This window comes from Acomys russatus, chromosome X (assembly GCF_903995435.1).
Source record: "Acomys russatus chromosome X, mAcoRus1.1, whole genome shotgun sequence".
Classification (NCBI taxonomy): domain Eukaryota; kingdom Metazoa; phylum Chordata; class Mammalia; order Rodentia; family Muridae; genus Acomys; species Acomys russatus.
Window position 1 is genome coordinate 11,501,856 of NC_067169.1, and position 26,861 is coordinate 11,528,716.

Consider the following 26,861-nt stretch of genomic DNA (forward strand, 5'->3'; position numbering starts at 1 on the left):
TCTGGGAAAAAGCCTGTCTTCTGAGGCCAAGGAGTCAGTGTGTCTGCAGTCTTTCCACTTTCCGAAGGGGCAGATTGGAGAAGGCTGGAAAATTCCATCCAGGAAGAACCACACCTTTTTATGTTGCTTCACAGCAGAGAGGGCAACCCTGAGAACCCGAAGGCAAAAAATGACAAGGTGGAGCACTAAGTGTTTCTTAGGAAAATGAAGAGGTGGGTGGCTGTCAACCTCTGCTATCTGAAAACGTTGGTGATCTAATACTTTCTTCTTCTTTCTAAATCTGATCCACCCAACCAAGCCAGAAAATGTATTCATGACTGCTTCCGTAGCTCTTACTCAGGGACAAGTCATATCTGCTTGAAGACTCTTCCCATTTTTAAGGTCCATTGCTCATTTGCTCGTTGAGCTTCTGCTTCTCAGACAATTAGGTGATGTCCCTTCCCTTCAAGGCTTTGATCCTGTCATCCATCCGTAACTTTCAGAAGTAGAGTCTGTGACTGGTTCAAAGCAGACAGGGCTTTCCTGATATAGCAAATGAAAACTGTTTGAGGCAAAGCTGAAAAAAGTGTACATGTCTCCAATAAAACACTAGTAGCTGTTTGGAGTAATAGTTCTGTAGAAAAACACAACTTGGTTATCAGTCTATTGATGAGAAATAAATGACCACATGCAACATGATATGATGGTTTGGGAATCAGCAGTAAGCTAGCTGGAGCTCTCAAGAGAAATTTTCTCTTAAGGATTATGATACATTTACTTTTTAATAAAATACCTTAGATTTCTCTTCATTTCCTTGGTTTAACTTTTCATCTTTCTTAATAAAGTAAATTATTCTGTGCTTGAATCGACCTGGCAATAAAACAATTATAAATAGTTTGGTGTATTGCTCGCAGTTTTCCAAAATTGCTGATACTCTTGTCTTTAGGCATTTTGAGGGCAAGGTTTGTGAAATGTTTCCCTTTGTGGCCCCAAAGCTCTTAAGAGGGCATTATTCACCAGCAGGTGATTAACCACACACATAGTTTACCTTTGTCACTTTTCTACTAAATGTGATGTGGTGGGTTGGCCTTACCTATTAGTCACACCTTCACATGTCTCAAGGATTTGCCCTTTGTTTCTAAATCTATTACAAAGTTTTGTTGTAAATTATGTCAGTGAAGGCACTTATTAAAGTGCCACTGAGAGCTGAGTCGCATTTATGCTGCTAAAAATCATTTAATGGATGAACAACTTGGAAAAAAGAACTCTCACCACCCACGCACATCATGCTAAAAGGGGTAGCATTTTGCACTTGCTTCCCAGCTTAGCCTGAGAAAGATTGCTGATGTCCATCTTTTCTTCCCTTAGCATTTCAACTCCATCCTAGCCAGCTGCTGAATCGTTCAACAGAATGCCACCCTGTCTTTGTATTTCCAAAACCATGTGTCCCTATTGCCAACTGTACATCTTTATGGCAGCCACATACTTGCAAAAGAATTGAACTGAGAATATTCTTAGCCTCTTATTATTGTAAAAATACAAAAACAAAATGGGGGGGAAGGGAAAGAAAACTTCCGTGTTCTATGCTGTTGTTCTCATCGTGAGATGCTCCACGGAAAAGAGCCGAGCAGTGGGCAGAGGCTGTGACTCCCCCGATAACAAGCGCCTAACATTTCCGTGGTATTCCCATTTGCTAGTGCGCTGCTGCGGCCACACGCCTGATTGATATATGCCTGCAATGGCACTTTTCCATTTGACACTCTCCCTCTCTCTCCCTCTCTCTCTCTCCCTCTCTCTCTCTCCCTCTCTCTCTCCCTGGGTCGCTTAAACAACAGTCCTAACTTTTGTGTGTTGCAAATATAAAAGGCAAGCCATGTGACAGAGGGACAGAAGAACAAAAGCATTTGGAAGTAACAGGACCTCTTTCTAGCTCTCAGAAAAGTCTGAGAAGAAAGGAGCCCTGCGTTTTCCCCAAGGTAAGCAGGAAAACAAGCGCTGACGGCTTGCCTAGGAAATTACTTCTTTGCAAACTCTGCCTTTCATCCCTCTTGCAGACAAAGAGACAACCTTTAAATACCACTTAAATTTGCATCACTTTAATTTGCATTAATCTGTAGCATGTTAGCCTTGTGGGGATTTGTTTGTTTGTTTGTTTAAATGAACGGGGTCTTTGAAGTCTGTGACAGAGCAGGAAGCGTCCAAGAGAAGCTCGAAAATATCTTTTGGGTTGATTTCTTTTCAAACTCTGCGTAGTTAGATGTAACTTTGGGATGGTTCTTCTATGTGACACCATGAAGGGGGACAGAGAAGCCGCAGTTGCCGACTTGCATTTGTGGAACCCCGTATCTTCCCCACCTCCCATATCCCACTTACAATGGGGGCACTATTAACGCAGGCGAGTCTGCGAGGTTAAACGTGCACTGTTTACTTTTATTACTTCTTATGTATGCGGCTGATCTCCTGCCAGGGCTGTGCCGGAGTGCTCAGAATGACTTCAAACAATAGGCAACATTTATGCCTAGCTTGCAGTGTCAAGCTGATCCTTTGCACTCTCCTTCCATCCCGCGTTGGGACATTGCTTCCATGGATACATTCAGAAGTGTCGGGGAGAGATGAGGATGGGTTTGCTGTATGATTTTGATTGGGCAGAAAGTCTGAGGAAATGCAATGCTATTTGCCTTGGCCTTATTGCAAGAGGTTATTTTTAGTAGTTGGTTTGTCCCTGCAGCACGACCAATGATCCAATGTCCAAGAAGTGACCAGGAAAGGATGCTCCTGACAGCACAGGGACCAGGAACTAGAGGAATGACTCCTACAGACACCTGAGGAATATTCAGAGGGTTCTTTCCAATTCCTGAATGCAAGTTAGTTCTCTCATTAAATGAACAATTGAGCTGTAGGAGGCCCGGGCATAACTCTCTTGAGGGACGGGCAGTTTGATTGTGTACAGAATGTTAATGACTCAGAAAGCTCAGTAACTGAGGGTCATTGTAATGGACAAGCCCAGATAAGTTTCCCTGAAAGAGCACCCCACCCCCTCCCCCACTTCGCTGAGATTCAGGTGCGAAAAATCAATCTCTTTGGCCAGATGAAAATCCTTTATACTTTGCAACTGTCATTCCTAGCAGATATGGCTGTTGCAGAGCCTGCTTCTCTCCATTTCTAATATTAGCGTGTTTTAATTACAAGGTACAACATGGCAAATTGCTTCAACACAACATTAGCTGCCAGGTGCATGTGGAAACACAGAGATGCTGCAAATGCAGCGTTGGCTGTGGGTGATAGCCAAATATATCAGGAATCGTAGACTGTCTCAAGATGGCATTTAGGATTCATGCAAGTATCTGCTCACTTTCTTTTCACTAATTTTATTCCCAAATGTGAACTTAAGGGTTCTGTTGGCCAGCTTTCTGTGGAACAGGGGGCAAAATTTATGGGGATTTCCCCCACCCCCGATTTTCACAAATAATTAGCCTAAGGAGCATTGTGGAATAAAAATCAGGTATTTAAAGGAGCAAATTTACAACTGGTTCACTAATCAAGAAAGGCTGTAAAAATTAATATGAATTGGATTGGATTGTAATATTTTATGATGATTTTTTAAAAACTACTGCTCTTAGCAAAGCATTTAAGTGACTCAAAACAATTTTCTTAAACTGTTATTCAAACCATTATATGAGACTGTTTGAACACAAATGCAATACCATGCATCATTTCTTTTAAGATACATAAATAAAATAATGGGAGAACTAGCTAAGGCCTTCTTATTATGACTGTAGACCAAGCAGCTGACACCCACAGATGGAAATATGCCTGTGGAGTTCTCAATCTTCATTTGAGTTCCAATGACACTGTCAAGGGAAAAATAAATCATTTTTCAATACATTTAACAATTTCCAACTCATTTGTTTTCCTGGGCCGTTGAAAAATGGCTTTCTCAGAATTATAAGCACCAGTGCTGGCCAGAGATGGTTTCTGTCTGGAGAACTCACAATTTCACCACCATTGTTCTTCCTGGTTAATAATTCATTCCATCATCTTTTTAATAAATATTTATTAAGCATTTACAGTGTGCCTGGCACTATGCTCATCCTGATGGATACAAAGGTGAATGAATGGAACATTGTCCCACACCTTTATTTTTAGTCTGTATACTCTTTCTTATTGAAGCTGGCAGGATAAATTAACGGGCTTTGCCAATGGGTAATTGGGCAAGAACTTTTTGCTTATTAAGAATGATGTAAAATAGCTTCTAGTGCTCTAGATTTACTTAAAATACTTATCAACAGAGTTTCTATTTATAATGAAGGGGTTCTCCTCCCCTTTGCCTGTTTGCAGTAGATTCTGAGGGTATCATGCCTGCACATGGTCTGGCTTTTCTGGGGATGGGGGTTGAAACAGTCTGGAACAAGAGCAGCATATCCTTCCTCAGTTCTCTTGAGCACTCTCTGGAAGGGAGCTGTCTGCTATCTCTATCAGGAGATGAGTGTGAGTCACCTCCCCAGCAGCTGACATCAGGCCTCCTTGATGAATCACTGTATGAGAAACAAGCACACAGGAGGATGTCATCACTCTCTCCCATCACTTACTTGTCCCATTCCCTAGATTGAGGAAATCAGTGACCTCTGGGCTTGGCCAAATTTTATGAGGACCCTGGAATAAGTGGCTGAAAGTTTTCTCCCCCAAATCTAGGTCTTTATTTGAGCCACACACAGTGCTGCTTTCAAATAAGCCAGTCTAGCATTTCATGTTTAGGTTACTGGGGGAAAAATCATGTAGACAGCATCAACTGTTTCCTTGATTTGGTGCTTATTAGCAGAAAATGTTTGGTGGTTGGATTGCCTCTGACCCTCTGGGGTGCCTGACACGTTCTAGCTAAGCCACATCTTTGTGGCCATTGCATTGGCCTTTGTATCCATGTTTATTTTTTTTCCATGACAGTCAGTTATGACACTCTCCTGCCAGGCCAGCAGGAACAGAGGGCACGGAGAGGCAGGTGGAAGGGCTAAGAAGTGTGAACACTGAGAGGGAAGCAGGGCCATGGGAGGGTGGGTGAGCTCCGGGACCCAAATTGCAGTGGCCTGCCTTGGCTGTGATCAGCTGTCATTTCCTCTTCGTGTATGACACTGTGGAACATATTAAAATTTCTCTGAGATGGTATGTTTGGAATTCCTCTGATGCCCCACCTCAACCAACTTACCCGGACAATAAAAGCGAGGTTGTAAGCCATTGAACAGCTGGCTGGCTATATATTTCTCCTCTTTCTTTCCCATAATCTAATACAGAAAAGAATCCAGTTAGACTGGCAGTGCCATGTCTGGGTACTTGATTCCTGCAAGCACTTCCTCCACGACCTCCTCCTGCTCACTGCGGGTTCTTCCTGGGTGGCAAGTAGCTTCTTTTCTTTTGTTCAGTACTGCTCTTAGCCCTGCCCCGTCTTCCCTATGCCCTCTCTCCTTCCATTGTGAGCTGCTGTTTGCTGTCTGTTTTCCAGACAGCCCGGGTCCTGCTCCATCTGGGGAGAACAGCTCATGAGGTCTCCTCATCTCCATAGTATTCCCAGGATGTCATTCTTGGCACAGGTTCTGCTCTGCCGATAGGATATGGGGGCTTTTTTGTAGCCAGGAGCCTGAACCCACTCACAAGAGAGGAGCAGCCATGTGGCTCGCCAAGAGTGGGGCTGGAGTGACCCGGGTTGGCAGAGACAAGCATACCATCACAGTGACCGGACATCTCTGGCTAAGGCCTGAGGGTGGGAGTGCTATGGGAATGACTGGATGCACTTAGGTCCCCACATTAAGAGAAATGTGGTTCTTCCGTTTTAGACTGAGAGACAAGTGACTTGGAACAAAGACCCCAGATTTTTCTGGGCTCTGGGGTTCTTCAAGTTTCTCTCCTCCCCAGACAGAAAGGAGAGACAGGACCCTCAGCTTGGCCAGCCTAGGCCCATTGCTGAAAGGAAGAACTGGGAAATCCCTTTTGAGTTGAGGGCGCTGAAAATGTGTGGGGCTTAAGGTGAGAAAGAAGCTTTACTTCGGTAGTCCTCCCTTCCTCCCTTCCTCCCTTCTTCCCTCCCTCCCTCCCCTCCCTCCCCCTCTCTCCCCTTTCTTCCCTCCTTCTCTCCTACCTTTCCTTTTTCTTCCTCTTTTTTTCTTTCCTATCTCTTTACCTTAGAAGAGCAGTTTGGTTCCTGAGTTTCAAGCAGAAAGCACTGGCCTCTTCAATTAGAGATTCCCATTTAAGACCTTTATTGTGCACATCCCCAAAAGATGCTGCCAATGTACTTGGGAGCACTAGGTATTAAACAGAGATCCACAAGGAAGTTTCCTATTCCTTTTCATTTCCTGGGAGCTTCAGATATCTTTTCCAAATTAACTCAAATTAATTAAGAGACTCAAAAAAGAATGGATGAATTAAAATGAACCTTTTCCTGTTAGCTTGAGGCAGGGAGGGAGGAAAGGAGGGGGGAGATGAGGAGGGAGGGAGGGAGAGAGAGAGAGAGAGAGAGAGAGAGAGAGAGAGAGAGAGAGAGAGAGAGAGAGAGAGAGAGAGCAAACCAGAGAACTATCTACCCTTCACTGCCAGTTCTTGGGTTTTAATATGAATTATTCCATACAAGTCCCTAGGCTAGAGGATCTATTTAAAGCAGCCTGGCAGCATGAAGAAAGAGGGTAAAAATACAACAACTCTTTTGTCCATCAAAGGTTTTCTTTGGGAGGACATTAAGAGCATTTCTGTTTTCCTGTCTGCCCCTGCCAGTGGCAGCATTCCAGCTGGTAGTACCCACTCCTCACCCATCAGGTCAACAACCATGCACTGCTATGATTCCAGGAGAAAGCAAAGGCTGAGGAATTCTTTAGAAACGCCTCTATGTGGGCAGCATGCAGGGGAGGTTGGAACTGGAATGAGTGGGTTCTGGCTAGGCTATGCAGGTTGTCTGGTGAAATTCACCCCCCACACACATTTTCAGCCTTTGAGGAAGATTGTGCCATTATGCTGGTGGCATTGCATGCCATCACATTTGCAAAGCTTCCTTCTCATGTCTCTGGCAATACTTTGTTTGGTGCTATTCACTCGGTCTGCTTCATCAGAGTATTTATGAGCCTGGTGCTTAGGTATATATTACTAAGTGTCCCATTCCATGGACCATTTTTAGCTGTTAGAACGTAGCAGTTTAGAAGAAGTTTGCAATCTGGAACAATTACATTTCTGTTGGAAAGAGTGCTGACTCAGAAGATTCAAAGAATGGGTTAGTTCAGTTGGCAAGACATCCTGAGTGCTTATAATTAGGATTTCATCCAATTGAGGTCCATTTCATCCTCGTGTCAAAATCTGGACATGAATGCTGACTGGTAGCTTGGTATAAGATTTTCTTTTTTCCACAAAAGCTGAGACTTATTCAGACAATTTGCTCTCTTCCAAGGCCTGGCTCTGTCCCAACTGTTTCTTTTAAACCATGATCCAACCAATTGCAGAATCCCTTAAAAATGAGAGGGCAACAGGTTAAGATAGTCAGTAGACCAACTGTCAGAAAATGGTAAGGTGTGATCTTTCCTTAACACAGTAAGGCAACAATAGGCCTAAACCTGGACTCCCTTTTCATCCTTTCATCCATAGGGAATAAAAATAAGAAGAGACAAGTAATAGAAGAAGCAACAACAGAAAAGGAAAAAGGATTACTTTTGATGTTAAACTTGACCACAGCCCTTTTAGCTTTTTTTCCCCCCCTCAAATAACTGAATTTCAGAAAGGGAAAGTTTCATTTTCCCTACTCTCTCCCATAGAGGGATATGGAATTACCTTCCTTACTTGAAAAGTGGTCAAACCCCCAGGTGAAAACATCCTCAAGCTCAACTTTAGGTAAAAATGTAGGTATACACTTCCCTAACATGGACATGATGAACCAAAGGAACCAAACCATTCAGTAAAGTCCACTTTATCTTTAAAACTCAAGGAGATGCACTGGGACTTACTTGATGCATTTGTGTGATCCTGTTCCCCTCTCCAATTCTGAAACAGGGGTTCAAAGGCAGCCCAGTAGGATTGTGACAGGACTGTGACAGGATAACTGGCAGGGCTGAATCAAAACAAAAGACAATAAGAAAACCCACAGCCCAACTAGGCGGTGTGATTAGCAGCACTGGAGTGCTTGCTTTTCACTTGAGGCTTGTACTTGTCTTGCCCCTTTTCATGTAGGCCTACATCCAGGAGTGTTCTGATTTGAATTGTGTATTCAATCATATCCTGGGGCAGAAAAGGCAAATTGCCTGAGCAATGGAAAGACTGAGCTGCTCTTATTGTTTTGGACCCATTCCTTAGCGAGGACCCTCCAGCTGTTAGGTGAGATCACTCCCCACCATTCCAGAACATGGTTTCCGGATGAGGAGATTGCAATACAGCTTTAGAAACACTTTACTAGACACTTTGAAGAAAAGCCAACACACTCATTTGGCTTCAGGGTGAAAAGGAGCTGGGTCTGACCTAGGATGGATCATCTCTCTTCTCTTAAGGCCATGCCACAGCCAGCAGTCAGGGGCAGAGCAAGTGTTGCATTATATCAGCAAATGGGTCCCCACAATACCTTCTCTTTTCTACAGTAAGGGTGCATCTCTAACAAGGCTGTATCCTTTGGGTTGGGTTTCTCAAAACTCAGGGTCTTAACAAAGTGAGTAGTAGTAGCTTACAGCTCACTACTCAATTGTATTTAGCTCAAATCTCACTTCCTTAAGAGGGAGTGGGTACCATAAATGGAATATTCTTGTCTTGAAATTGTGTTGTTTGAAAAAAAAGCTGTGGCATATTTGGGGTATCCAGAATCACTTCTTTTCTTCTGTTACTGCTGAGGTCTCTACTATGGTGTGTGTATGTGTGTGTGTGTGTGTGTGTGTGTGTGTGTGTGTGTGTGTGTGTGTGTGTGTGTGTGTGTTCTTCTTGTTTCATTTCATTCATTTGTTTGTGCTGTTTTTTTTTTTTAAAAGACAGGCTTTCATGTAGCCCACGTTGGTCTTGAACTCATCTTGTAGCTGAGGATGCTTTTTAACTTTTCATCTTCCTGCCCCCATTTTCTGAGTTTGGAATCTGGGACATACAGCACCATGCTCAGTTTGTATTGTGCCGAGGGCACACACTTGAACTCCATACTCAGACCAGCCCGCTCTGTTTATGTTTATTCTCTGTGGATGAAAGAATAGAACAAAACTCTGAGGTCAGAGCTACTGGTGATTTGTGGCACCATAGAAAGGCTACCAGTGAGCATTTTTGACAGCTCATCACCATATCAGCCATGTTTCATAGTCTAATTGCTAGGTTTACAGAAATCATCCAAACCCCCAGAGAAAAAGAGTTTTAACAGAAAATGCTTCACTATGCTCCGGTCACCCAATTTGTGGAGAATTTATATTCTAGAAGTCAATTAGTTCCATCAACAGATGCCTAGTAGAGGACCCCACAGCCATACTCAATGGTCAATTCTTTTAGTGTCAATACATAATTGAAATCAGGATCTCAGGACTGTCCCTCCCTTAGAACAGAGGTTCTATAGGAACCTTACTAAACAGAGAGTTATTTTTGATCCCCTGAGCCCATTTAGTACGCATCTTCAAGAAGGCATAGCAGATCCAACCTTCCCATCTCTCTTCTCCTGGGACAGAGCCCTGCACATGGCCCATTAAGCTCTTAGCAACTGTGGCTGAAACTCATTGTGGAACATGGGCCATTCCTAAGAAAGGATCTGGCAGGTAAAATTCAGCCTATATCATCACCATTATCAAATTGAAGAATTGTAATTTTAGATGGAGTGACTACCTTTGACTGTTCTCTTTGACATCCATCATCTTGATGGATATATTGGGTGAGAATAGAACAAAATAGCACAAACTTTAAGAGAACTTCAAGAAAAATAGAAACTGGTTGACTATATACACCAAGTACTTCTTGTTATTAAAAAGACATGAGCTTGGTATGGTGGTACACACCTCTAATATTAACATTGTAGGGGGAAGGATAAAGAGGCTCACCCAAGAATTCAATGTGAGCTTAGACTACATAGTGAATTGCAGGCTATCTGGGACTACATAGCAAAAGCATGTCTAAAAAGAAACAAAACAAACACAAAGAAAAGCAGGATATTAATAATTTATGAACTACATTTAGTAAATCACAAGCACCAAATCAATTGGATATTGGAAGCTATTTTTATTACAGGCCACCCAAATGGCCTCATGGAAGAGAACATGATAATAGCTTGACCTCCTGTTGGCTCCGGCACTTCATTAGAATGTTCTTGGAATCCTGGATGATCATTAACTCCTTGAAGAAGAAAGGACATCTTGTAAGATTTCTTGGGGGAGTATGTAGTCCCAGAGCAGTACTATATAGTCTGAGAGGCTTGGGAAGAGTCAGACATGATTGAAAATGGACAAAGCTGTGAAGTATTACAACCAATTAACTTATTTCATAGATAAGGAAACTGGGTCCTAGAGAAAACAAATGGTTTGATAAAAGCTCTCCTAGGCAATCATAGGAGGAATGATGTAGCTTGAGGGTCATCAGGTCAGCCTTCCTTCTACTAGATCAGGCAACAGCAGAATATTCTATAGGTTTCATGATGCACTGAAATTAGTTATTCATTGTTTTGGACAAGTGAATAAATAGTTCAGAGATACAGAACACTAATAAGTAATATAGGCTGGCCATTGTCTGGGGAAGGAAACATGATGGTGCAGGTAAGTGGGAGACTGGATAACAATGAGAGCTTTCTTTCCTCACAAATGTCTCAAGGTCAGGAGTTTTAGTTACAGTCAAGCTCAAGGTCAAAGCCTCCCACTGCGCTTCCTCCCCAGGCTGTGAAACTGTTCAAGCCAAAGACACATACACACAGCATGGGACCCCCTTGACAGTTGGCCCATTGCTGCTCCCTATCAACTTATTTCTATTCTCAGGCCTTTGTGTGAGTATTGTTGTCTACTGGGATTGTGATATATTGCTTCTTTCCCTGGCTCTCTTCTTCCTCTTCTTTTGCTTTCCCTTCCCTCCTCTTCCATCACTTCCTCCCTTTACACAGATACTGGCTCCTGTGGAGCTTTGTCACAGATAGCTTTGCCACAGATACAGGGAGAAGAACACAGTGTCCTATCATAGAATAGGGCAAAGCTATTTATTTAACAGCAAAGCTATTTTCTTCTTTTACCTAAAGAAGCGCTGTGGAGGTGGCCACTGCCTTCCACTATAGAACAGATGCCCTGAGATGAAAGGAACTAGAGACACATTCTCCTCTACTGACCTTATGGCTGTATCCTTGGAGATCCATGGCAGCCTTGCATCTTTTCCACCAAGCATCACTGCTTCAGGGTCAGCCCAGACTTTAGCTTCTTGGCTGCTACTGATGTGCTGCCAGACAGAAATACTCTTAAACCATTCATTGAGTGCAGGGGATGCTTTATACAATCCAACATACTGTTTACAGTTTATAAATCACATGTCTTGAGATGGAGCATCTGACTTATTCTCCTAGGCATCTCTTTGATTAGATCCCATTGGAATTCTTTGGGTTCCTGGGAAGGAGCTACTTAGCACTTTGCATTTTCTGAATAAGACTCAGAATTTCTTGTTTTTCCAATCATTGTATGAAGTTCTGGTAGCAAGCTTTCTTGCATCCTTACAGTTTTAATCCCCCCCTCCACTGTTTTTTCTTCTGTGTACTGCAGTGTTTACCTTATTCTTGACTCAGGAGATTTTTAAAAATTACAACAAATATCTGAGACCAGTGCGGCACACCTTTAATCCCAGCACCCTGGAGTCAGAGGCAGGTGGATCTATGTGAGTTCAAATCCAGCCTGGTCTACAGAGCAAGTTCCAAGACACCCAGGGCTACATAGAGACATCTAGTCTCAAAAAATAAAACACAATTACAATAAATGATAAATATTTCTGTCTAGATACACTGAGTACATTCCAAACTCATTATATTTTATACTACATCTTCTCAGAGGTAATGCTGTACATGCTAGTTATAAATTAGTTGGTAAATGAGGTATATCAATGGGCCCCCAAATTAAATAGGAAAATAACAGGCCAAGAGTCTGCTTATACATGCAGTGAAGAAGAAGAGATATCTAAGATGAGACCTGTTTTTTTCCTCTGACCTTTATCTTTTTTATTTGTTTTTGTTGCTGGGAATTTAACCCTGGGCCTTGGCATGCCAGCTACCTACCACCCCACCCCATTCTTTATATTTTATCTGCTAGAGTAAAAGTAGGCACCTGGTAGTTGCTCAATGCATGATTATATTATGTTGGATAAATGCTTGTTGAAAGAAACCAGGGAAAGAACACCTGCCTATTTCAGTACTGAAAACAGCCCAGGAGGAATATAGATATGGAAACACTGCCCTCCTTTGCCTCACAAGTAGGGCAAAAACAAGGTCATTCTTGGCACATGACACTTGTCTTAGCCTCTTTCTGGAATCACTTGTGCAAAGCTAGTGCTTTACTCTTTGCCAGGCAGAAGGTCAGCACAAGAGTGACCTGATCTGTGGGCACAGCATCATCGCTCACCCAGGAGGCTGCTATATTATTTCAATGAGCATGACAGGTGGGGAAATCTGGGCACCAGTTGTTCTTTTCCACTGGTGGCGTTTGGAGTATAGCTCCAAACGTGGGCATGCTGGTCTACGTGCTTATCCTGCTGCAGAGGCTCTGCACTGGAGCCCTGAGAACGTGGGTTCTGTCCTGTGGCCAAATTCAGGCCTCAGAGACCATACCAAAGCACAAAGCAGACACAGGCCTACTGAGTTCTGTTGTTCAACTCATCATGGGCTGGCTGGCTGGCTGAGGTCCTAAATCCTACTAGTCAGCATTTGAGTTTGTTACACATGGTTTAAAAAATGAAAAAGACAAATGAATTAATTTTGTTTCAAAAAATGCTAGAAGCTCCCATAAAGTTTATACTTTAAGCCTGGCAGAAAGCAAGGAATGCCGTGGTGTGAATGCTCTTAATCCCTCATGTTCCCCTTTGTAAGTCCCTGGTTACACTGCAGATCCTGGTCTGTGCATGCTATGGCTTGACTCAATAATCCTTCTTTCATGAGCTTTACTTTTACAAATGCTTCTTCAACACAGCAGTGCTGGCTCATTCAATTTGTACAATTAAAGCAAAACCAAGATGAAACAGGAATCTCGGCTGTTGTTGAGTGTTGTGGTACAGGCCTGTAATCCCAGCATGCCTCAGGATCTCAAGTGGTCTACATAGTGAAAGTCTTTCTTACAAACAAACAAGGCAGGGCTCAAGAGATGGCTCAATGGATATGAACAGTTGTTGCTCTTACAGAGAACCCAGGTTTCATTCCCAGCACCCACATCATGATTCACAATCATAAACAATTTCATTTCAAAGATACTTGACAAGTTCTTCTGATCTTGTCCAGTAGCAGGTAAGCACTTTGTGCACACACACAGAAATACACCCACACACACACACATGCAGGTAAACACTCATACACATAAAAGTAAAAATATATTTTAAAAATCTAAACAACCACCACTACTAATAAAAGAAATCCTACTGCTACATTGTAAAGATTTCACTTCTGTGTTTTGAAGGTTTGATGAATTGTGTTTATCATTGCTCGCATTGTTATTTCAGTGTTAATAGAAAAACTAAAGAAAAATGTCATGACTTGTATGAATGCACTGAAAGCATAAAACTTAAAACTAGATGTAAAGCCATATTTACTTTATTGTTTTTACTGTCTTTTTTCTACTTTTTATTTTATGTGTATGGGTGTTTTTTCTGCATATATGTCAGTGCACAACTCTGTGCCTATTGCTCAAGGAAGCCAGAAGAGAGTGTCAGGCCCACTGGAACTGGAGTTACAGAAGGTTGGGAGCCCCCATGTAGGTGCCAGGAATAGAATGTGGTGCCTCTGGAAGAGCAACCAGTGTTCTTAACCACTGAGCAAACTCTCCAGCATGCTTTTGTCCTTTATAACTACTTCTGAGTTCAGCGTATCACCTAAAAAAAAAAAAAAAAAAAAAAAAAAAAAAAAAGCAAAGCACGTCACAGGTATATATTGTTCAGTGAGTAAAGTATGTGCACTGAAACATGAGGGTGCCTGTGAATGTAGACCCCCAAGATCCATATAAAAGCTCATGTTTAGAACTCCAGCACAGGTGGTTTCCTGGTGCTCAGCACTGAAAGCAGAAGTCAACAAAAGCTCACATCTCTAACCTTTGGACTGTCTCTAATTGATAACACTTTCTCTCTCTCTCTCTCTCTCTCTCTCTCTCTCTCTCTCTCTCTCTTTTTCTCTTCTTTGGTGCACACCTTTTTTTATTTATTAATTTATTCAGATTATAACTCAATTGTTCTCCCATCACTCATATCTGTCTGTTCCTCCTATCCTCCCACGCCCATCCTATTTACCCTCTCTTAGGTCCATGTCTCAGGGGATCTCCTCCCCTACTTTATGGTCTCAGGCTAACAAGTCTTATCTTGGTAGTCTGCCTCTTCTTTCTTTGAGTGCCACCGAGGCTCCTCCCAATGGGAGGTGGTCAAATATGGGGTACCAAAGCTCATGTCAGAGTTGGTCCCCGCTCTCCGCATAACGGTGGAGAATGTCATGTCCATTGTCTAGATCAGAGTAGGAATTTGGTGTTTACTACTTGTATTGTCCTTGGTAAGTGCAATAGATTGAGCAGACACCCCTGGGCCCAGATCCACCCGTTACGATGTTTTTTTGGTTTCTAGGACCCTCTGGATCCTTCTATTTCCCCATCTCCTATATTTCTCTTACCTAGAGTCCCAGTAGGATGCCTTCACATCTGTCCCAATCTCCTGGTAAGGATAGCACTTTCTCAAATGAAAAATAAGGTTTCAACAGTCTCACTGGGTATGCACACCACACTTAACAGTAGGCCCCATGCTCAGCAGTAGATGGCCAACACAAAGCAAATAGAATGACATTTTTTGGAGTTTTTGTGTCACAATGTTTTGTCTGAGCACTTTTTAAATCATTATGGTTTCTGGGTTTGTGTTTTTATGGGATCTCTGTGTATGCAAATGTGTATGTCTCTGCATCTATAGGTGTTTTTTGTGCTTTTTCTTTGGCTCTTTTCTCCTATTTATTTGTTTTGCCCTATTCTGGTTTGTTTGTTTTTATTTTATCATTACTATTTTTTAGATGTGTGTTTGCTTTCTAATGAAAGAGATCATAAAAGACATGGTTTTGGATTGGGGAAAGATGAGCAGGATCTTGGAGGAGTTGGAGGAGGAGAGACTGTAATCAGAATATATTGTATGTAAAAAAAATCTATTTTCAATAACAAAAAAATGTTCTTCTTTAGCCTTTGCCTATTGAGATATCTGGGCACAGGCTTGAGCTATTTCAATGGAGAGGTTGCTATGAGCATGTACATAAAGAAAAGTGGTGCAAGGCTATCTGAGAATGGGCTCTTCCAATCTTTAGGATTATACTCTGCCTATTGAGATGGTGGTAAGCAATTCCATTGCTATTCAGTGCTGACATTTTGGAGCAGGAGGGGACAGCAGATGCTATTGCTGTCAATTCCTCTATCCTATCGGTGAGGAAATGGCCTGGAAGAATTTAAGTGAGCTGTGCAAGATGCCACATCTGATTAATAGCTGTGCCACGACTTAGTCCAGGTGGGTCCTCTTGTGACTGGTCCCTACCATTCCTGCAATTATAGGACTTCCCAGAGTCACAAGCGCTCAGCTTTTGATATTGCAAGGGATGCTTTGCTCTGAGAGTGACCTGTTACTACACCCTTTTCACTCAGAATGTCCAGCCCCACACTTACAAACTGGCTAGTTGCAACTAAGTGGGTCTCAGGCCACACTTTATTACAGCAAAATGAATTGGCTCAAACCACCTTGAACCTACTTGATCACATAAACACTCTACCTGTTTATTCAGTCTGTTCATGAGTAGGAAGTTAAAGAAATACTTGTACTATAAAAAACAATCAAGCTTTGATCTGAAATTTCTTTGAAATGTTTTTGAAGCTTTAATTACTCTATTCCTTTGGTTTGGGGTGTACCATCAGGTTCTTTCAATTTTTCCAAATGTTTGAAAAATATTTTTGATATTCTGTGTCTTCTGTTATAATGAAAAACATCAGTGAGGTAATTTTAGTAGATTACTGAATTCAGGTCCTTTGACCAGGAGGTATGGTTAAAAGAACAAAGCAAATTTTAGGAAAATCAGTCCAGCATAATCTCACTTTAATGATAGTCTGCTCCAATGACCACTTTTTTCAAATTACACGGTGGGCTTCGGCTACAAAGGTTTTGCAGAAATGTGTGACCATTGGGAAATACACGTGTACTCCCTTAGCCATGCTGGAGGTCAGTGATCATAATGTGGGTTTCAGACAGCAGTTAGCCACTGATGCTGGGTGGCAAGGGCTTAAAACAAAAACAGGATGAGCCCTAGAGCACAGAAGTGGAAAATTAGGTGAGTGGGTATAGAATGGAAAATGTGCTCCCTCGGGCCATGGCCTGTGTTAATTAGCACTGGCCTACCTCCTCTCCTGCCCTGTAAGCTAACATTGATACTAAAGCTTTGAGAGAGTCTGAATAAACCCTCCTGCTTTGCCAACCAAGGACAAAGAAGAGACCACCCAATTTAGTTATGCTGTGGCCAGAACTGCATATTTAATCTCAACCATGGGCTCAAACTATTCTTGCTCCCAGGCATATGGACTCAAACAATTAGAGTCCGCATATGCTTCCACTCAATCGTCTTGTCCATTTCCAAATGGCCATAAGCATGGAGCATAAACAGTAAGGTCAGAGAACATGAAATGGATGACAGCGTAAGTGAATAAGGTTCTAGAAACCAATACTCTTCACCCCAAATGACATGGAAGTGTTTGACTACATAACTCTTCTTGTTTTGCATCCATATTTCTGGGGCAAATCACTTCTGCTCTCATTTCAGCTGGGCAACAGATACTGCGGTGATCAGTTGCAAGTGAAAGGAGCAAGCCAAAACTCCTGCACACAAAGGACAATGACAACCAGAAAACGGCAGCAGCCCCATCCTGCCCTGGCCTTGAAAGGATCTGGATCCTAGGAGGTGACAGCATTTCCAATCTATTGTCCTCTGTCTCCCTCTGCTGTTCCTCTGGAGACATTTCCCCTTACAACAATGAGAAACCATGTACTAGCTGCATCCATTTCTATGCTCTCCCTGCTGGCCATAATGGGAGATACAGACAGCAAAACAGACAGCTCGTTCCTGATGGACTCTCAACGCTGCATGAGGCACCATTATGTCGATTCTATCAGTCACCCATTATACAAGTGTAGCTCAAAGGTAAGATCAAGGTCACTCCAAAGCCTTTGGAGGATATCTTTCTCCCTCATTAACAGAAGATCAACCGTATTTCCTTGTCAGGGGATAAAAACTATGACCAGAGCATTGGAGCTCTGTAACTGGCCGGCAGAACTCATAAGGGAATTGTTCTTTTAGAGTTTTCCCACTGTGCTTTGCACTTCTGTGCTTATAATGCAACATGTCCAAGCTTATCTTGTTGTTGGGGAGTCTTGTTCCCTGGTTGGGAAATTTATGAGCGATAATGTTCATTTTCTTTTCTGTTTTTGTTTTGTTTTGAGACAGGGTTTCTCTGTGTGGCTTTGGCTGTCCTGGACTTGCTTTGTAGACTAAGCCAGCCTTGAACTGGCCTTCCTCTGCCTCCCTGAGTGCTAGGATTAAAGGCGTGTGCCACCATGCCTGGCCATGGTGTTCATTTTCAATAAAATAGGGGCTGGGACTAGGACAAAGTGGGTAAAGTGAAGACTTCAGTTTAGATCCATGGGGCATGCTAGCCCAGTTAGTGAGCTCCAGGTTCAGTAAGAGACCCTGTCTTAAAAAGTAAAGAAGCAATTGAGGACCAAACCCTCTACCAACCTCTGCCCTCCACAATCACCTGCACACATGTGTACACATGTGTAGGGACATGCACACATATCACATAGGCATGTGTACATGAAAACACACGTGTGGGCATGCACACACACACACACACACACACACACATACACACACACTATACCACATATGTAAAAAGAAGAAGCATGGAGCGTATAAATTCTCCTAATTCCCTCTACTTCCACCAACAACAAAAAGACGAGGAAGCTGTGGCATACGATTGGACAGCGGAACCCATTCTTGGAGGCTCTTCACACGGTTTTCTCAACTACCCCAGAACCAGCTGTGTGGTCTAAACCTTCCTCCATGTGGCACATTTATGTTACAATGACTCCAGAACTAAGGGTGACAATTTGACCCTTTATGATTGTATCTTGCTTAGCAGTTCATTCTTATTAGCAATGGTAGAGTGCTTCTTGCACAGGTCATTTATGACTCAGTGCTGAGAAGCGGTGTGCAAAGTAATGACATGCTAACAGACCACCAAGAGTGGCTGCCACATAGACCACCCAGAAGGAGGCACAATGTAAGATAGAATGGATTCCAAAAGAGAGCTCTCACAACTATCATTGCCCGAGTCACATGCACTAAATTTGTCCACACTTAGTAAATAAGACTTTGTTTAGCTCAGCCTCAAAGGATTTTCACTTTAGTCCCAAGATTAAAACAACAAAAGCCATTTAAACATTCTCATATGCCAAGCATTTTAAAAATTACCAGTATAATTAAGAATTTTCGAAATACTAGCAACCACTAGAATTAAGGTCATAAAGATCAATCCATCCTCTCTCTGTTTACATTTTCCATAAGGTCTGTGATTTTAGCCTGAGGAAGGTTCCTTCTTTTAATTTGAGGGGATCAAATTTTGAGTTAAATCAAGTTTCACCATTGCGCTAATAAGACCTAAGACTGTGAGAAAAGAAATAGAGATTTTTTTTTTCCCACTTAAGAAAGTGTCCTGGATCGTACATATAATAGAAAACAAAACCAGAGAGAAATCATTAGAAGAGCATAAGTTTTGCTAAAATTGCTTCTTGGAAATGGAGATCCGAAGAAGGAGTAGCTGGCAGGAGGTGGGGGTGAGAACACACTTGCTTAGGGTTCATTTCAACACCACAGAAGCACAAAAAAAAAAAAAACAAAAACAAAAAAACAGCAACATCCGCTAAATTAAACTGCTAGGAAAAGATAAGAGAAGCATCTTTATAGCCACGATTGCATAGAAATTGCTTCAGAAGCAGACAGCACTGATATGTAGTGTTTGTTAGTCTGTGCATGATTTCTTCCTTTGTTGAGCTGTCCCCTATAATCGTATTTCTTTAAAAGAAGAAGAAGAAGAAGAAGAAGAAGAAGAAGAAGAAGAAGAAGAAGAAGAAGAAGAAGAATAATTCAAATGTAAAGAAAATGTCATTGTGATGAAAGGAAGAGTTATAGAAAATAGTAGCATGTATCAAAAGTTAAAAGGGGGCTGGGTAGAATTCAATGTAGAGTACTTTCCTAGTATGTGTGAGGTTCTAGGTTCCATCATCCAACCCTCCCCCCCCCAAAAAAAAACCCAAAATAATCGGGGAAGATAGGACAAAATGATGGAAGACTGTCTTAGCATTTTAACCTAAGAGGGGAAGGGTCAGGAAAGAAATGACATTAACTCAAACTCACAGGGTTTGAGCATGACTTTTAGAATTGAATTTTAGTTGATTGTTATTCACCTTTGCTTCTTCCAGAATGCAACAGTAAAGAACACTGTAAAATTATGATGATAGAAGAAATGTTCATAATTTCATGGGAACAATCTGTTTTCAAACATCCCCCCAAATAACCCCAAATATAGCAAAGGCTTATGTAAACGCTGCTTGTAATTATTAAGCTTCCTTCCTTGGCCACAAAAATATGTCTGGCAGAGTTTCAGCTACCAGACCCTTTCTGGATTAAATTTTCTTTATGTATTCAGGAAGAAAATTATCTTCATTTGGAAATATTCTATGGTTCTTAATTGTTATAGACTTGGGCCACCGATCTCTCTAATGGATCTCATCTGATGAACCTGCTTACCTTCAGAGATTGACATAAAACCATTTAGGCCATGTCCAGAAAGAAAAGATGAGGGCAGGTTTTATATCTCTGCAAAGATTTTTTTCTTAATATCATAGTCAAGGCCATTATTCCTGGACACATGACCACTCCTTGCTGACCAGTTAATGCTCCTGACTTTGATTTTTTTTTTCCTGTGTGTGTGACCTCCTGAATACAGATGGAAAGGACACGTGGCCCAGGGAAGGAAGGGCAGTGGCCCCAATGCCTAATCAGTGTCAATCACTTCACAACATCCATACTAATCATTGCCAACATGCCTGCCATTGGGGTTCTTATTATTGCCATGCTGCAATGGAGGAAACCCACAATCCAGAAGAAAAGAATGATTGGGTTTCCTGATGCCACATACTCTAGGAATGGCAATGTCTTCTTTAGAGGGGTTGTTTTTCCACTACCTAATTCCTGATAATGAAGAAAGGCAAAAAAGTATGTAGGACCTATTATCTATAATCCAGGCCTAGCTGCCTGTGGTAATGATTCATACCATGTAATACTCTTTTCTAAAGCCGGGCACGGGGGTACACACTTGTCATTCTAGTACTCAGGGAGGCAGAGGCAGGCAGATTGCTGTGAGTTCGAGGCCAGCCTTGTCTACAAAGCGAGTTCAGGACAACCAATGTTACACAGGGAAACCCCATTTCTAGAAAAAGGAGAGAAAAAAAAAAAAGAAATAATAGAAAAGGCTTTTCTGGACCACCTTTAGTGGGACTTTCTGTCCACCATGGCCTTGAACTTGTATTTGGCCAGTTTTAGGTCCTGTCACCTCTTTCTAGAAATTCAGAAAAGAACTAAGACTCAGGCAGAAAATATTGACCCATGAAGCACAGTCAAACATTGGGCGGAGGGGGAAGAACAGAGGGACCTGGAGATGACAAGAGTTCCACACGACCAACTAACCAGGACCCAGAGGGGCCTTTTGAGACTGAAGCACCAACAAACGACCATGCATGGACTAAACCTAAGCCTCCTACACAGATGTAGGCAATGGGCAGCTCAGGCTTCATGTGGGTCCCCTAGAAATTGGAGCAAGGGCTGTCTCTGAAACGGACTCTGCTATTTGCTTTCTGAGGCTAGTTTGGCAGGTCACAGGAAAGAGGAAAACACTCAGTCCTGATGTGATTTGATGAGCTGGAGTGGGTTGTTGGTATGGGGGTGGGGGAAATCCCCTTCTCTGAGAAACAGGGGAGGGGGAGGGGGAAGAGGGAGGAAGGGTGGCACTGGGAAGAGAGGAGAGAGGAGTCTGTGATCAGGATGTAAAATGAATATGTGTGTGTATGTGTGTGTGCGTGCGTGCATGCGTGCATGCGTGCGTGTGTGTGTGTGTGTGTGTAAGAAAGACAGAATGGCCACTGTTTAGATTATACCTGGTGGTTTTGTTAGTGATTATATCTCACAGGATTGGGTCCAAAAGGGCCTGGGAGTGGCAAGTTCATTTCCACTCTCCCCAAGAAACCACATTTCCCTGAAATTCTGAGTAAAGGTCATGGAGCAAAACCGGCTGAAGATCTGCAGTTAGAGAAAATTGTCTGTCTGGGGAAAGTTGAAGGAACGAAGGCATCCTAGGTTTCGAGGCAGCAGAGATCTGGTTTCTGATTCTCAGTTCACAGCTCGCCAAATGGGTGATTTCAGGAAAGGCAAATCATTGTTTGGTGTTTCCGTTTCCTTCCCTGCAAAAGGAGCTGCTTGCCCAAGGTCATGGACATATGGTCATAGTGGTAATGTTTGTAAAGCAGTTCACACAGAGTCTGTCATATACTAGACATGTAATAAATCCTATTATGATCCTGGTGATGAAGTTGTAAGCTAGACAGGTGTTTCAACCCACTTTTCTATTTCAGTCACTATTAAGACTTCAATAACTGTTGGGATCTCTGCAGACTTAAAGGATTAGGAAAGTGAACCTCCAGATGGCTCTGTTGGGTGTGGGAGGAGTGGGGGAGAACAGAAGAGCAAAGGAAATGTAAGCCACTGTGCTGGGTGCTAAGAGGGTGGATAAAGCAGGGACACACTCTCCTGGTTGCCTTCCTTCACCAGGTGAGTGGAGGCTGTGCTGGGGTGAGTCCTTACCTCTGCCAGGCGTGGGGTTTCAGGAAGCTGGGTTGGCAAACAGGCCGTGGGTGTTTTAAGCCCAAGCTGATGAGAAGTAAGAGATGGTGGTGGTTCCAGGCAAGGGAGGAACAGCAAGAGGTTAGAGTGAGGCACAACTACTTTGAATGAGATGAGCCAGCAGCTGATGAGAAAAGACAGAGAGGGGAGTTGAGGGGATAAAGGCTGTGAAAATTCTGAGAAAGCTGCAAAATTGGGAAGGCTCTGTTAGGATGCCTAGGCCATCTCCTGTTGCTGCCCAAAGAGCTCATAGGAAAAATGACGGGTATTAGGAGCATAACATAATTGATCACTTGAGAGATGTGACTTGATATTTTTTTTTTAAAAAATAAAAACAAAGTTATATTGAGAGCCTACTGTGTCCAGGCATCATGGAAGTTGACAGAGACAAAACTAAAGTGGGAAGACGACAATGAAAAGTTTACCCTTCACACTGCTTGCAGGTCAATAAGATGTAAGAAAAGGAAATGTTCTGTATGCAAATGCGTCTTCACATCTGTTTGATTGATAGCCTATGTGACAGAATCCACTCAAATCTTCAAGTAGCACCACTCCTGTGCTACTCTGTTTCCTGGTTGTCATTTTGTTTTTTACCTCAGCCTGGCACAGACTCTTTGAATATTGGCCTGGTTTCCTAGAGTTAAGCTGAATAGACATGTCTTGATGTTGTCACACTTGAGGGAAGTGGCATGGACGGATCTTGTCCCTGGTATATTATATACTGACATCATCTGGAAGAAAGACATATGGAGCTCAGAATCATGTTTCTGAGTATGTTCAGTTCCCATTATAAAGGCATCCCTGATCTCTCTCTCTCTCTCTCTCTCTCTCTCTCTCTCTCTCTCTCTCTCTCTCTCTCTCTCTCTCTGTGTGTGTGTGTGTGTGTGTGTGCACACGCGCGTGTATGCGTGTGTGTGCGCGCGCGTGTATGCGTGTGTGTGTGTGTGTGTGTGTGTGTGTGTGTGTGTGTGTGTGTGTGTAGAGAGAGAGAGAAAGAGAGAGAGAGGAGAGGGGGGGGAGAGAGAGTGCGCATCAAATCCATTGTTTCAGTGTCTTGGAGGAGGAGGCCACAGACAAGATATAGAAGTGATTTCATTTGACAGAACCAAGTGAAAATGACATTTCTAGGTGAGTAAAGAAATGCACAAAGACAGAAGACAAGGCCCTTGGACTCTTAAGTAGCTAAACTTGACTGTAGCTGAGAGTGGATGATGAGAACAGCTCTAAGCTTGGAAGAACTTGATACCTTAGGCAGCCATGGTAGGTGCTGACTGTACATATCTGTTCATTCTTCTTGAGCAGAAGCAGCTCTTGAGAAACAGGGGCCAGCTCCACTGGAGGTGGTTCCAGGTCCTTTCATCCTAAAGATCTTGTCCTTCACTCTGGACCGGGCGTGGAATTTGAGATTCTGAAAGTGTTTAATGAAATCACAATTAATCTAGCTTGGCTTCAAGTTGCCCTGTATTGAAGACCACAATCCTGATAAGTTAGGGCTATCTTTGACTCACCATGGCTTTCTTACTGGGATGTGATTTTCTATGCTGTCTTTAGCCCTTCTTAATTATTCATGCCGGCACAGGTTTGGTTTATCCATGTAGACCTCTAAAGACATTGTTGTGGATAATTGTTTCAGTCTTCAACAGATAATCTGGATTAGGGAGCAACAAATTTTTCTCTGTTCCAGCATGCGAAGCACCTCCTTCCCATGACCTGGCAGATACAAGAAGAAGGAACTGTGGGAGGTCTTGGACTCTTTTGTTAAAGAGATGGGTGTAGACACCAGAAATGGGCCCTTGTGTTACTTATGTATGGCATAACCTCCTCAAACCTGCTTGGGAAGGTATTTACTTTGTCTACCAATCTGAAGAACAGATAGGACAGGATCAAAAGCTTTAAAAGAATAAAAACACTTTACAACAGCCATTATCTCTCTGCCTTTGTGACCTTGCAAAGAAAGTAATGTTAGGCCAGTCCAACTTCTTTCTTCGTTAGTCATGCTACTTTTTTCCTGCTGGTATCTCATTGGGTGTTTGTCTTACCCTGTAGGATAATGCAAGAGATCATCTCTAGTAAGTCATTAGTGCTAACTTCTAATTAACAAAATATTATAAAGTTATATAGCTTATATAGCATAAGGAACCATGTTGCCTTGCTTTTGAGTGATATGAACTGCCCTATATCTTTGAGGGGCAAACTCCCGTGTTAACACACATTCAAGGCATCTGTTCTTTTGGTTTAACTCAAATTGCAGGAAAAAGAGAGCAAGGGACTCCACCAGCCCAGTATTATAAGTGAAATTAACCATGGCCAGAAGAATTCTTGCTTACTATCTTATCATCCTGAACATGAAAAACTTGATAGTTTTGACCTGGGTATGCCAAGGATGTGTTCAGCTTTTCCTTCCTGAACTATGACCTCAAACCGGGCATGCTTGGGCATCTCTTCCTTATGCTTAGTGTGCTCAGGAATATACCCACACCTAAAGTGCTTTCCAATGCGAATACATATAGACTCCCATAGGAAACCTCCAGGGTTCCTTTGTTTGGGGGAGGGTATTGCTTTGGAAATTTCCCCCTGAGTTCCTTACCTCTACTCTTAAAAAAAATCAAGGAGGCTTTGTCTATCTCCTTAAGTGTATGCAAAGTGTATCATGCATACATTTTTCTAAGGACAATTCTGATTCTTTTTAATCAGTCTTCTGTTTTTTATATTTATTTAGTTTATTTTATGTATATCTCTGTGCCTGCTTATCTATACATGCATCACATAGATGCAGGTGTCAGAGAGGATCAGGAGAAGGTGTTGGACCCCCTCCCCCTAGAGCTGGAGTTACAGGCTATTGTGAACCAATTGATGTGGGTGCTGGGAACAAAGCTAAGGCCTCTGGAAGACCAGCAAGTGGTCTTAGCCACTGAGTCATTTCTGCAGCCCCTTAACTACAGTCTTCATAGTGTCTTCTGCTACAAAGAATACACAAGCTCTGATGTAGCAGGCCAGCCCTTTGGAAGTGGAGATGATCAGAGTGACTGTCTCTGAGTGACTTTGAAGTCGCTGACATAAACGGTACAAGTGACAGGTATAAGGCCCCCAAATGTACCCTAATTCTCTAGTTTACTTTTTTCTTCTAAGTTACAGCACTTGGAATGTTTCTTCCAAAGCAACACTTTGTTGACTCCTTTTTCTTCTAGAGAGACCACATTCCTCCTCTTCAGCTATTTCCCATTGGAATAACCCTCACTCCCACTGTGTCACTCTTCACTCTCTGTTTCCTCCTAGATTTCAGTCTGAAGTGATTTTCAGCTTGGTAGAATTGCAATACACTTGTGCCATGGTAGACCTCCATCCATTGGGAGAAGCTCTGGTGGCTTTTGCTGTTGTTGCTTGAGGCTAGGTTTGAACACAGTATGTACTTGAAGATGACCTTGAACTCCTTATGCTTCTGATTCTACCCACTAAATGCTGAGATGACCGGTGACTGTGAAGTGCAGTGAGGGTTTAGAATCACCTAGCATCTTGAAAATCCTTGAAAATACTGAGCCCTTCTAAAGGAGTTTAATTCAAAATGGTATCAGACTGGGTAGTATTGACTGGCTTCCCATCAGCCCTCAGGGACTAGGGATTGAACCTAGAACCTTGTGCATGCTAAGCAAATGCTCTACTGCTGAGCCACATCACTTTAAACACATATTTTAGGGTTACCAATAGATTCTGATGTGTAACCGGCGATTGGAGCCACTGGTCTAACCCAGCAAGAATCAACAAGGAATGTTGGGGTCTTTCATGGGATGCTGTGGTAACATGAGATTTTGATACATGCACAGAGTAATCACCTCCCCTTATTTCTCCAGATGGTGCTCCTGGCCAGATGTGAGGGGCACTGCAGCCAGGCGTCACGCTCTGAGCCCTTGGTGTCCTTCAGCACTGTCCTCAAGCAACCTTTCCGTTCCTCCTGCCACTGCTGCCGACCCCAGACCTCCAAGCTGAAGGCTCTGCGTCTGCGTTGCTCAGGGGGCATGCGACTTACTGCCACTTACCGGTATATCCTCTCCTGTCACTGTGAGGAGTGCAGCTCCTGAGGCTTGCTGTTGGTTGGCTTTCTGGCTGGCACAACCACAGGAACAGTTCAACTATCCAGAGAAGGACTGGCAAGAAAAGAGTTAAGGCAGATAAAGATGGAGCAAGTCCCACAGGATTGTGCATAGTCTAGTCCTAAAGAGTCAATGTGCTTTCGACAGAAAGTGACTCTGGTAACTCGTTTTCCATTCCCATATCCTTTCCCTGAAAGAATTTCTTTTGGTTACTTTTCAGCTTCAGGCATTTTCCCCCTGATGGCTCTGAATGTGGTTTGGGTTTCTGGCAATTCTACATTAGTGGGAAAATGTGGGGCCCTGTGCAAGAGTGTATCAGGCCTTCCATATTTGGTGCATATTTGGGAAGAATTTACCCAACTCTTCTTAAGAGGTCTTCAGTTGTTTCACCTTGTCGTTTTGGTCTCAGATTTGCCTCGAAAGGTTACCAGTTTCAAGTTCCAGACACCAAGTCCGTGGATATGTTTAGTGAGGTTTACTCACAGACAGCTAACTGCTACTAAAATAACTAACACACGGGTTCTTTTATGTGACAGCACAACTCCTGACGGCTATAGTTATCATTGAGAAACGACTTACGGGGTAGAAAGGTGGCGTAAGCAATTTATGATCTGAAGGCTTTTGCAGGTAAATGATGGCAAAAT

General features: G+C 42.7%; 1 protein-coding gene across 1 annotated transcript; it reads left to right on the forward strand.

Moving 5' to 3' along the window:
* Positions 1 to 1,674: 1,674 nt before the first annotated feature.
* On the forward strand, positions 1,675 to 26,861 carry Ndp (norrin cystine knot growth factor NDP). Its single transcript, XM_051142165.1, has 3 exons — positions 1,675 to 1,955; positions 16,937 to 17,314; positions 25,978 to 26,861. Exons 2-3 carry the CDS (start codon positions 17,147 to 17,149, stop codon positions 26,203 to 26,205), a joined length of 396 nt encoding a protein of 131 aa, XP_050998122.1. The 5' UTR covers positions 1,675 to 1,955; positions 16,937 to 17,146; the 3' UTR covers positions 26,206 to 26,861.

Coding starts and splice junctions, on each gene's coding strand:
- Ndp (XM_051142165.1), top strand. CDS start 17,147: ATGAGAAACCATGTACTAGCTGCATCCATTTCTATGCTCTCCCTGCTG. Junction 17,315..25,977: donor TATACAAGTGTAGCTCAAAG/GTAAGATCAAGG, acceptor TTATTTCTCCAG/ATGGTGCTCCTGGCCAGATG.